This window comes from Gracilinanus agilis, chromosome 3, assembly GCF_016433145.1.
Source record: "Gracilinanus agilis isolate LMUSP501 chromosome 3, AgileGrace, whole genome shotgun sequence".
NCBI classification, from domain to species: domain Eukaryota; kingdom Metazoa; phylum Chordata; class Mammalia; order Didelphimorphia; family Didelphidae; genus Gracilinanus; species Gracilinanus agilis.
In genome coordinates, this window is record NC_058132.1 from 14,266,649 (window position 1) to 14,279,713 (window position 13,065).

Consider the following 13,065-nt stretch of genomic DNA (forward strand, 5'->3'; position numbering starts at 1 on the left):
CCTGGAGAATGGATCCAGAAGAGATAATCTAAGAATCATTGGAATACCTGAAGGCCATGATCACAAAAAAAAGCCTGGACACTGTATTACAAGAAATCATCAGGGAAAACTGCCCTGATATCCTTGAACAAGAGGGAAAGATGGAAATTGGGAGAATCTGTGGATGCTTCCTAAAAGGGACCCCAACATAAAATACCCCAGGACTATTATATCCAGGTTCCAGAACTCCCAAACCAAGGGAAAAGTACTACAAGCAACCAGAAAAAAGGAATTCAAATATTGTGGAGCCACAGTCAGTATTACATAGGACCTAGCACCTTCTACACTAAAGAACCAAAGGGTATGGAATATGATATTGCAAAAGGCAAGAGATCTAGGCCTACAACCTAGAATTACATGCCTATCAAAACTGAGCAAATTCTTCAGGGGAAAAATTGACTTTTAATGAAACAGAAGAATTTCAAACCTTCCTCACCAAAAAACCAGAGCTGAAAAGAAAATTTGATGAGCGAATTTGACACTCAGGAGAAGCATAAAAAGGCAAAGTGAAAACTTAAGGGGTTTGATAAGGTTGAGTTGAGTACCTAGGTAGGTGATATTTGAAATAATTAAGATGTCTATGATTCTTGAGAAAGATAAGGTACTTAGGATATGCAAAATACCTAAAGTACCCAAGATACTTAAGAACTTTATTACTATTAGAGCAATGGAAAGGAGTATATAGGAAAGAAGCTAAATAAGATGGGCTAATATTGGGAAAAAAGAGGGATGGGAAAGAGGAAACTATAAAGGTGAAGAACAAAGGAGAGATAAGATGAGCATAAGAGGCAAATACAGTAGAAGAGAAGATGGGGGAGGGGTGGATTCTTGAACCCTATGCTCATTGAAACTAACTCTAAATGGGGAAAACACCCACACTCTGCTATAGAAACTTACCTTATGCTTTAGTGGAGTAAGAAGGTGGGGAGAATAAAGGAGGGGGGGGGATGGACAAAAAAAGAGGAAAAATTGGGGAAGGCAAGTCATTGAAAACAAAACATCTGTGAACAGGGAAAGGCTAAAAAAAGAGAGAAAAGAGTAAATGAAGAAAATAAGATGGAGGGAAATACAATTAGTAAACATAACTATGAAGGCAAATGGAATGAATTCACTGATAAAATGGAAACAGCAAAGTGGATTAAAAACCAGAGTCCCACAATATACTGTCTACAGGAAACACATTTTAAGCAAGGAGATACACACTGAGTAAAAGTAAGGGGCTGGAACAGAATCTACCATGCCTCAGCTAAAGTAAAAAAAAGCAGGAGTAGCAATCATAATTTCAGATAAAGAAAAAGTAAAAATTGATCTATTCAAAAGAGATAAGGAAGAAAATTGCATCATGATAAAAGGCACCACAGATAATTAAACAATATCAAATACATATGCACCAAATGGCATAAGATCGAGATTCTTAAAGGAAAATTTATATGAGTTACAGCAAGAACTAGATAGCAAAACATTACTAGTGGCAGACTTCAACATTTTCTATAAAAAGTAGATGAATCCAACCAAAAAATAAAAAAGAAGTTTAGGTGTTAAGCAAACTTTAGAAAAGTTTGATGATAGACCTCTGGAGAAAACTGAATGGGAATGGAAAGGAATACACTTTTTCCTCTGCAATACATGGCACCTTCACAAAAATTGATCACATAACAGGGCATAAAAATCTTTAAATGCATACTTTTCGAACCATAATGCTATTAAAATTAAAATCAACAAAGGTCAGCAGAAAGACTAAAAATGAATTGGAAACTAAATAACCTTGTCCTAAAGAATGAATGGGTCAAAGAACAAATCATAGAAACAATCAAAAATGTCATTAAAGAAAACGACAATGAGACAACCTAGTAAGATTTATGTAAAGAGATAATTGAGGGGAAATTCATGTTTATAAATGTTTACATCAATAAAACAGAGAAAGTAAATTGATGAATTGAGTGTGAAGGATGTATTTGGAAAGTTTGAGAAGGAAGAGGTTTGCAATAGTTTCTGTTGTGAATTAGAGAGTCAATTAGATATGAATTATCAACCAACAAATAGTATTGCCTTCCTATAGTGAGAGCCCAAACTATGAATAAATACCATGCAAGAAAGAATTGTGACTTAAGTCACAAAGGAAAGCTTTATAAATTATTGGGACTCTCAAAAATTGGAAAAAGACCAATAAAATTTATTCAGGAATTAAATAATTTAGGAATAAAGTTAAAAGGCAAATATGGATTTCCAAAAAGGATAAATTGGATGACAAAATCAAAATTATGAAAGTGAAAGAACAATACTATTCATATGATTGAGAATTATTCCTAAATAATAGAACCTCTATAAAAGTGGACCTGGTAGATAATGAAATGAGAGAGCATCAAGTAATACCTCATTGGCCAGACGTGTTCTACATATGGTGGATTGGAAAAATAGATAACTTTTTTCAAGTATCAAGGCCTTTTCACATATGGCCAGTCTCTTGTATTCATCCATAAATTTGCCTCTGACTTCATTATCCTCACTCTGGCTCTCTAGTATACTAGAGTTTTAGGGATATGTTTAGAGATATATAATTTATTTCTCATATTATGATTAAAATTATTTCAAGAGACTGAATTTAGGTAAGAAATATCAGTTTATTGAGTATATACCCATTTCTTGATTAGGCTAGCATCATAACCATATGGTGATATATAGATAGACCTCCATGGCCCTTTCAAATGACTGGGGTCCCAGAAGCTGGATTGAACAGCTTAATAAATAGTTTTAAGAGCTCATTATTCAGTTCTTCTCTTGAACATCACAAGACATTTCTATTTGATGGATAAATAATTAAGAGGTGATCTATCAAACCATCTACCTCTACCCTCTCCATTAGGAACATATGAGGGGTTTGTCATATATACAGAAAAAAAAACCCATCTCCCTTTCATTTATTAACCAAATTCTATTAGAAAGGAAGACATTCTTTGGGATCCCAAAGAAAACACACAGTAATTCTCCCAAATGTGCAGAAATTAATTTAGGGCTTTCTATTCTAGAGCATTGATAAAAGATTTTATATAGTATATGAAAAATAAAGCCTCACACTTGAAAACTGCAAGTGTCTTTCTTATGAATTAACTTCATCTCCAACCTCAGGTAATGAAATAATACATTTTTAATAAAGGAAAGAAATCTCTTTTTGCCATCATAATTGCTTTTAGAATCTATATAATGAAATATGAAAATTAATATATACCATTAACAAGCATAAGCAATCATAAAGCAAAGAAATGAAATGTTTTGACTATAATAAATCTTATACATTGTCACTTGAAGCTCTCAATAGAGTAACTAACCATAAATAATTCTTCACTTGGTTGGTACCAGTTTCATATTACTCAGTATAGTCCAGATTGTTATCTTTCTTAAGAATCCTCTTCATGTTTTCTTGTAGATAAGACTTTATTTCATAATTTTAGGAAATTCACCAGACAATTCCTTTTTCTTTACCTTCTCTTGATCACAGGTAAATGTCTCTTCCCCCAGCATATACAGTACTTGCCAACTTTTCACACATTCTTTGTAGAATTTTCTTAACATGTCACTCAGCCCTTTTGAAGAAGTTTAATATCACTCTCTCTTTCTCCTCCACAGCTTCTCATACCTTTCTTATAGAATGCCTACTTTATCCTTGATTCCATAGAAGTATTTTATAGTAAGATATTTGTGGAAGGACGATTGGAGAAATAGGGTCAGGATAGGGCCTGTTATCTGGATTCCCTACGTGACCAATCCAGGCTGAGGCAGTCTTTGTGTTTGGTCCTGGTCACCTGAGCCCTGAAAAGCTCTGGTACCAATAGGTTGGTTAATCCAAAAACAACTTGACCCCTCCAGGAAGCTATTGGAAGTTATTTAGAGAAATAGAGTCTGTAATAGATATTTTATCTGGATCCCATTACAAAATCATCGGCAAGTAAAACTATGTGTATGATTTTTTCTGCACTGCATGTCAGGATGTGGACAGAATGGTCATCTAAGGTAAAAATCTGAGACTCCTCTTTTGATTCCTTTTTAGATCCACACCTTTTCTTAATAACATTATAAGTCCCATTGGAAAGCTTTAAACAAACCAACAGTTACTGAGTTAACAATTTCCCTACAAGAAAATTAGGATCCCTAAACTCTAAGAATATTCCTAAGTCAGTCAAGGTCAGAGATAGACAAAACTTTATCCAACCAGGTGCAGTTCTCTTGATAAAAAATACAAGACTTGGGGCAGCTGGGTAGCTCAGTGGATTGAGAGTCAGGCCTAGAGACGGGAGGTCCTAGGTTCAAATCTGGCCTCAGACACTTCCCAGCTATGTGACCCTGGGCAAGTCACTTGACCCCCATTGCCCACCCTTACCACTCTTCCACCAAGGAGCCAATACGCAGAAGTTAAGGGTTTAAAAAAATTAAAAAAAAATACAAGACTCAATTCATTTATGATATCTATAGAATATAGTTATGATTCCTGGAATTTGCTTGCTGATATCCAAGCAGCTAGAATTCGGCCTTGGACCCTATTCTATCTTTACTTTGAAGCCTTCAAGGATTTTCTTTTGTGTGATTTGTAACCTCTATCAGCTGTAAGTTTTTCTTTGTGTTCTTTGTGTGAAAATAGTAAATAATAAACTCTAACTCATGTTGGAGCAATTATGAGCTAAGCATTTAGTCTGACTGTTCTCATTCAATCCAATGCCACTAAACGCCACTCAGGACCCCCAGAAATATAGAGCTGGCTCTCTACAGATATTTGTCAAATTCATTCTAACTGCAAATAAAATTTTTTTTTAGTATTCCATTGGGCTTTAATGACTATGGATTTGAGTGTTGGCACTGACACTCCTAAGTCACGTGATCTTTAGGAACTCCCTTCTCTGTACTTCAGTTTCCTTCTGTAAAGTGATAAGCTTTGAATTTTGAAGTCTCGTTTAGTCCTAAATCTTGTGAATTTTGATGGTTAGGAGTCACTGACAGTCAAGGATGTGGCTGTGGACTTCACCCATGAGGAGTGGTGCCTCTTAAACTATTCTCAGAAAGAACTGTACATGGAGGTCATGCTGGAAAACTCCCAGAATCTGCTCTCCCTGGGTAAGTATAACTTGCTTTGGGAACTCTGAATCTGCCATCAAATGAGAGTCTTCTTTTCTTTTCTATCGGGATGGGTTTGAGTGAGCATTTATCAGTTATTAGAAGGGCAAAAGTGATGTTTTTTCAACAGGCTCCTTCTGCTGCCTGGTTTTGCCAACAAAAAGTCTTAGCTTTTTATGTTAGAAAGTTAGGACTTCCCTTTGTTGCTTTTGAAGCTGTCTCTCCTATTTTAGCATGTTACAGAACAAATCGGGGTTATAGAATCTCAGACTTGGAGCTAATTTTGGAGGTTATCTAAACTAGCTTCTACCTGGACATGAATTTTGTCTGCAAAATCTTACATTTCTTGAAGGTGGGAAGTGAAGGGAACCCCCCTCTCTATCAAGGGTTTCTTCTTTGGGATGGGTTTAGTCTTTAAAAATCCTTGTTAACAAGCATAAATTTGTAGCTTATTACTCCTAGTCCCACTTTGTATAATAATTTATTTTTGTTTTTCATTCTTTCCCCAAATTGCAGCAAAAGATGGTGGGGAAAGAAGGGAAAGAAACAAACATTTATGTAGGCCACCTATGTGCCAGGAACTATGCTTAGTACTTTATAAATATTATCTCATCTGATCCTCACAGAACCATATGTTTGGTGTTTTTACTGTTAAGGAAACTAAGCCAAACAGAAGTTAAGTGACTTGCCCATGGGCAAAAAAACTTGTGTCTGGCTGGATTTCAACTCCAGTCTTCCTTACTCTAAGCCCGGGGCTCTCACCACTGAACTACCAGCTGACTCCAGTTTCTTGATAATGAAAATTATGGAATGTGCCCATCCTTCTATGAAAGAGGTAGATAAAGACAGAATTTTTTAGTTCCAAATTGGCTGCATTATTTTCTCTCTACTCCCAGGCTCACCAAAATAAATATCATGTCTATCATCCTCAATGAGTCCTGGGGGCCATCCAGTGGTCATTGCTTGCATGTCCCCTTTCCCTAAAGAGGAATAAAGTTTAAGATTCTCTCTATCCTCATCTTTTCCTTATTCCTCATGCCCAGGAATTCCAGTTCTCAGAGAAGATTTGTTCTCCCATTTTGAGGAAAGGGAAGCATTATGGATCCTGGATCAAAAAGGACCAAAGAACTCTTCTCCAGGTGAGAGAGATGAAAACAAGTTCAAGATAAAAGGTTATTATCATAAGAGGCATTTGTGTTGTAGTGAACAGAATGCTAGGTTTGTAGGCAAAAGCACCTGACTTGGTTGGGTCTCTGGAGGTGGGATGGTGTGGCGAAGAATGAAATGAAAACGAGCCAGAGTGCAAGTCAAATTGCAGAGGCTGTTCCCTAATGCCATCTGCTGTTTTTTATTTTTATACCCCTTTTTTTTTCTTTATGCTCTCATACAGGTTTTGAGTTTCCCATACATCAAAATCACATTAACTTTTGAAACATCATATGATTGGCATTTACTAATTATCTTACTATGATTAAACAAAGAAGCGAGCTTGTCAAGAATTATTCATTACAGTATGGCTTAGTTGGAACTTAATTATTTTCAACCATCTGTAAGGTACAAGAACATCAGTTCCTAGATAAGCATGATAGTTAATTATATTTTGACTAATTAAATCATGTATATAGTTACATTATACTATTCATTCCCATCATCAATCAAGGAGATAGTTATGGTAGTTGATTACATCTAATAAGATACAATAATATCAGTCTGGTCCAAATTTTGTTCCCATGCTGTTTTCTGCTATAGGGTCAATAAGAATGCAGTTCTGGTAGGGCGATTCTGTGCTAATTTATCATTCCCTTTTTTTCCTTGTGTTTCACTGTTTCTTTGGTCTGTAGGAGTTTGGGAACAAACTCAGGGCAGGTATTTTCTTGCTGGGAACTTTAGAAACTTGCATTAACTCACTAACTACTGGTTTTTTGCTGGGCTGATTCTAGGGAAAATTTCTATACTCTAGGGGGTTGAACAGGGGTTTATTTTGGGATATTGAGTAGTCTGTGAGTGTGATTTTTCTTGTCATGAACCTGTATTGTTTTTCTGTGTCTCCTTGGAGCCGAATAAGGATATTAATTGTAATAATTTCAATGCAAGTGAATGTCACTGTAAAAAGAATCACATAGGGGAAACTGAGTGTGGAATTTCCATCCTCCTGACAACCTGCCATGCTGGATTGTCAGAGCTTGTGAGTAGCCATGCTAAACATCACAGCCTCGATGGCATCCGGCATCTTGGCATCCTTTTTCAGATGTTTTTTATCAGTATAATACTGGAAAAGTCACTGAACCTTTGAGTCTTAGTTTTCCCATTTGTGAAATTAGGAGTTAGAGTCCATAACTTTTCACTTTCCTGCTAGTGATAAATCTGTGATCATATAAGAAGTCATTATTTAGAACTATGGGGTCCAGAAATCTCCTGAAAGCATTCAAAAAGGGTTGAGGCTGGCCCCTAAGAGCTCTCTTCTTGACCTTCAACTCAACAAATATATATTAAAAACCTAGTGTGTGCCAAACATTATGCTAAGTACATTGATATAAAGAAAGGCAAATGAGAAACCCTGCCCTCAGGGAGTTTACAATCTAGTGGGGAAAACAACATGCAGACAATTATGTGGAGACCTGCTCTATCCAAGATAAATTATAATTAATGAAAAGAGGGAAGGCAGAAAAAATCAGGCTTACCATAGAAGGGGAGTGGGGAGTAGAACCTCAGGGAAGCCTAGATGGACATTCTAGGCAGAAGGGGAAGCCAGGGAAAACACAAGGAATCAGGAGATGAAAGGTCCTATTTAAGGAACAAGAAAGAGGCCTGTACCACTATTCCATATGTGGAGGGGGAGTAAGGGAAAACAATATTCAAAAGATAAGGGAGTGGAAGATGATAAAGGGCTTTAGCAACCAGGTGGTTTTATATTTGATCTTGGTGATTGGGAGGCACTGGAACTTATTGAGTAGGTTTTGGCATTGTCAGATGTATGCTTTGTTTAGGAAGATGAATTGGAAGCTTTGTGGAGGATTGAGTGGCCTGGAGAGAGACTCAAGGCAACAAGACTAACCAACAGCCTCTTGCAATACCTCTGGGTCTCAATCAAGAAAGTGACAGTATTGGAGAGAAGAGAGCGTATATGAGAGAGGGGGGAAAGTAGAGTCAACTGGTCTTTCTAAAAGATTGAAATGAGGGTTGTGAGTATGTGAGAGATGATAAGGAGTGGGTGACATCTTGATTACACACTTAGATGATTGGCAGAGTGGTGTGTAGATAGCAGTAGGAAAGTAAGAATAGAGGAGTTTTGGTCAGAAGAAAACGAATCTAGTTTTGGATATGGGAGGCGAACCAGGAGACAGTAGTGTCTCTAAAACCTAGAGAGAAGAGAGTGTCCAGGAAGAAAGGGTGATTGTGTCATATGTGGCAGAGATCAAGAAGGATGAGAACTGAGAAGTCATTTAGAGATGATTTGTAACTGCAGAGAATTGTTTTAGTTGAACAATGAAGTTGGATGCCAGACAGAGTTTCAAAGAATAAAAATAAAGGGACTGGAGATACCAATTATAGATGAACATCTCTAGTTATTTAGTAATTGAACAGAACAAAGATAGAATAATATATAGTTGGGAATGAATGGATCAAGTGAGGTTTTTTGAGTATCAGGAAGATCTGGTTTTATTTATGGCAATAAGGAAGGAGCAAGTAGACAGTAAGTAGCAAGATTGAAAATTGGTGGAAAAAATGGGGATGAAAGAGATGGGAATATTCTGGGGCAAGAAACCCACCCTAACAAAACAATTGTTGTGGCAGACATACACCTAAATTTGTAACAGGGTCCCACTGCAAGAATGGGAGACTCAAACTCCATTCAATCCAGAAGAAAATAATTTTATTTAAAGAAGAAGAGGTTTATGGTGGTATAATAGCCTAATAGCTGGCGGAATACTCTGGGGGCTAATTGGGTGGCCTTAGAGCTGATGAATAAGCCTAGGGGCTAATAGAGTAGCTTCTTTGGAGCTGATAGTATAGAGTAGCAACTCCACTATAGAGTGGTAGCTTCCACACTGTAGATCAGGGCTGGCATATATATTGCAGACTAGGGGCTTGAAATCTCCCATTCCAGAGAAATCTTCACCTTTCCCCAAAACCCTGGAAGGTGGGCATGGCCAAATTCAGGTAGAGGTATGTTTTGGGGTTTGTTGCCATAGGGAATAAGGAGCACGTACCAGTTTGGGGAATTCTGCTGGAATGCCAGAGTCCCCAGAGCTCAGGTTCCATGTTCCCCCATTGTCCACTTTGTCATCATTTGTCAACGTGGGAGAGGTCTCCCTGCACTTCTGGAATGAGAACATGGTAGGGAGGATACGGTACCTTAGAGGATGACTATAAGCAGTTAAGTACGTCTTACAGTTCTAAGAATATAAGTAACTAATATACAGAACTTATGCCCAGCATAGAATACAGGTGTTGCAGTTGATGTTTAAGTAGTGCTAACTAGTGAGAAATGCAAGATTTCAGAGTATGAGGGTCCCATTCCTATTCCTGTCCCTCACTGCCCACTGCCAGCCCACATCACAATCTAATAAACATTTACTAAGTGCCTGCTATATGCCAGGCACTGTGCTAAGGGCTGGGGACCCAATTAATTAAAAAAAAAAAAAAAGAGTCCCTGCCTTGAGAGCCAGTTCTAGAGACAGAGGTACTGGTTTTAAATCTGACTTCAGACACTTCCTAGCTATATGACCCTGGAGAAGTCACCTAACTCCCATTGTCTAGGCCTTTCTGCTCTTCTGCATAAGATGGAAAGTAAGGGTCTTTAAAAAAATAGAAAGAGGGGCAGCTGGGTAGCTCAGTGGATTGAGAGTCAGGCCTAGAGACGGGAGGTCCTAGGTTCAAATCTGGCCTCAGACACTTCCCAGCTGTGTGACCCTGGGCAAGTCACTTGACCCCAATTACCCACCCTTACCACTCTTCCACTTATGAGCCAAGAAGTTAAGAGTTTAAAAAAATAGAAAGAAATGATAAAAGGCAGTTTCAGAAAAACCTGATAAGAGTTGTTTCTAAACAGATAAAGATGAGTGAGCAGAACAGTAGAATAATTCATACTGCTCAATGCGATTCCAGAGCAGTGGATCCCAAAGTCTTTTGTTGTTAGAACCTCTTTCAAAAATAACAGGTGTGTTGTGCAACTCCCCAGTCATTTAATTTAGTATATATTATTTATAATCATTAATGCATTTGATTTCTACAGTAATGACCTGGACAACTTTTGCTCCAAATTCATACTTTTGTTACAATGTATTATAAAATGTAAAATTTTTTCTACCTAAATTATAAAAACCATATATACTATAGTATCATATATAGCAAATAATTATGAAAATTTAATATAGTTTTTTGCAAAAATGTTTTTATAAAGACTTCCTTATTATCTCCAAGATTTCAATTTAACTTTATTTTATAGATTTTTTGAATATGATATATGAATAGCTTTTATCAAATATTACAGCTTGGAAAGTTTTAATAGAAATTCATTTCAAATTTGGACTTTTTTCTTTGGAAAAAATTTTGCAACATTTGGTTCAAAAGCTGCCAAACTCAATTTTCAGTGTGGTTCTATATCCATTTGATTTAACAATAAAAAGAACAAAAATAACAATAATAAATAGCATTTATTCAGTGCCAGACTTTGCCCCATGTGCTTTATAGACATCTCATTTGATCTTCAGAATACTGTGAAGTAAATACTGTTATCACTATTTTACTATTAAGGAAACAGAGGCAAAAAGAGGCTAAATACTTGCCTGAAATCATAATGCTAATAAGTGTCTAAAGTAGGATTTGAACTCAGGTCTTCCTTACTGGTAATCCTAGCTTTCTATACCTTATGTATTTTTGTTCATAATCAGAATACAGTGAAAATGCTTATTCACATGGATGAGATGGATAATGGTTGGAGAATTTTACAACCTCTCTTGCTAAGAGATGGAAATTCATTTTTTATTTTCATTTCACAAAACAGTCACCACAATGAATTACTAGTTAATATATAACATTGATTTTTCTATTTTTAATTACAAGTAGTATATTTAAATCATAAATTCCCTTGAAATTCAATTGCCTATACTCCTTTGCATTTCAAAAAACAATACTTTTATATAAAACAACCTTCATAAGAAAAGAAATCTTTAGACATACTTCTTTCACTGGCTCACTGTCTATACCCTCCCAAAAACTCTACAGAATGGATAGTGTATGTTGCCAGCCAGATCTTTGGAAATCTACCCTATAGAAGAATAGCCTTTTTTTATAGAATGGTTGTGATGGTCCCGGATGGTTTCAAGATGTCTTGTAATGTCCATGTCTATTGATTGTTTTTCAAAGAACTTGCCATCTGTAAGAACACATACATTTGTAACATCATGATCTGATGATTGATTACATTACAGATGAGATGCTATTAAAACGTAGTCCTAGAATGAGGAAACTACCCTGGTACAGTATATACAGAATGCAAATTAAGTTATATACATACCTGGATCATTTACTGGGAATACTGCAAAGTCAAATTTTTCTGGCAATTTGGAAATAATTTGATGATGGATTGAGAAACTGTTTTAATTAGTCAGGAGTCAAAGTTTGATGTAATCACTACCTGTACACCAAAATCATTGTATACCTGATCATATGGTTTGGAATCATTACATAAAGAAACTTACTATGTTTGAAATTTCTACTAGTTGTTCCAGAGGAAAAAAATGTATTTTGTAATAAAATTGTGGAATCATTTACTGCTTAAAGTAGCATTTAAGAAGTTTTAGCTGAAATCACTTAGACCAGTGATAGGCAAACTACTGCCTGCAGGCCAGATGTGGCCCCCTGAAATGTTCTATCCCCCCAGCACAACATTATTCCTAATCTGACGAATACAAGTAGGATACAATACAATGAAACTTCCAAAGAGTTGCCTTAGAAACAGACTGATAGATGAGCATTTCCTTTCCTTTGGCCGCCTCTTTAAAAAGTTTGCCCATCACTGACTTAGACCATAGTCATGAACCCATAATGTGTTCATGAATCACTAAATGGGAAGTGCTACTAGGAGACTAATAGTGAATCATGTTTTATACTTCCTGAAAGGATAATGGTCAGAAGGTACAGAATGAGACATATTTTTGAATGTGGGAAATACAAGAATTTTTTTTTTCAACTGGAAGTTCTTTATTTCATTAAAAGTTACCCCCCTTTTCCCCTTCCTGTAGGATTATATTCAGTTTTTTTAATTTAAACATTTATTAATAATCATTTTTAACATGGTTACATGATTCATGCTCCTACTTTCCCCTTCACCCCCCGCACTCCCTCCACCCATGGCCGACCCACATTTCCACTGGTTTTGTCATGTGTCCTTGTGATCAAGACCTATTTCCAAATTGTTGGTGGTTGCATTGGTGTGGTAGTTTCAAGTCCACACCCTCAATCATGTCCACCCCGACCCATGCGTTCAAGCAGTTGTTTTTCTTATATGTTTCCTCTCCTGCAGTTCTTCCTCTGAATGTGGGCAGCATCTTTACCATAAATCCCTCAGAGCTGTCCTGGGTCATTGCATTGCTGCTGGTACAGAGGTCCATTACATTCGATTTTACCACAGTATATCAGTCTCTGTGTACAATGTTCTTCTGGCTCTGCTCCTTTCGCTCTGCATCAGTTCCTGGAGGTCTTTCCAGTTCGCCTGGAACTCCTCCAGTTTATTATTCCTTTTAGCACAATAGTATTCTATCACCCGCATATACCACAGTTTGTTCAGCCATTCCCCAATTGAAGGACATACCTTCTTTTTCCAGTTTGTTGCCACCACAAAAAGCGCAGCTATAAATATTTTCGTACAAGTCTGTTTATCTGTGATCTCTTTGGGGTACAAACCCAGCAATGGTATGG

General features: G+C 36.7%; 1 protein-coding gene across 1 annotated transcript in view; it reads left to right on the top strand.

The window, feature by feature from the left end:
* The window catches only part of LOC123240767 (zinc finger protein 271-like), a 44,993-nt gene that overhangs the window by 21,815 nt on the left and 10,113 nt on the right, over positions 1 to 13,065 (top strand). The window contains exon 5 of the mRNA XM_044668478.1: positions 5,016 to 5,142. Coding sequence (XP_044524413.1) covers positions 5,016 to 5,142 — 127 coding nt within the window. The remainder of the gene's footprint in view (positions 1 to 5,015; positions 5,143 to 13,065) is intronic.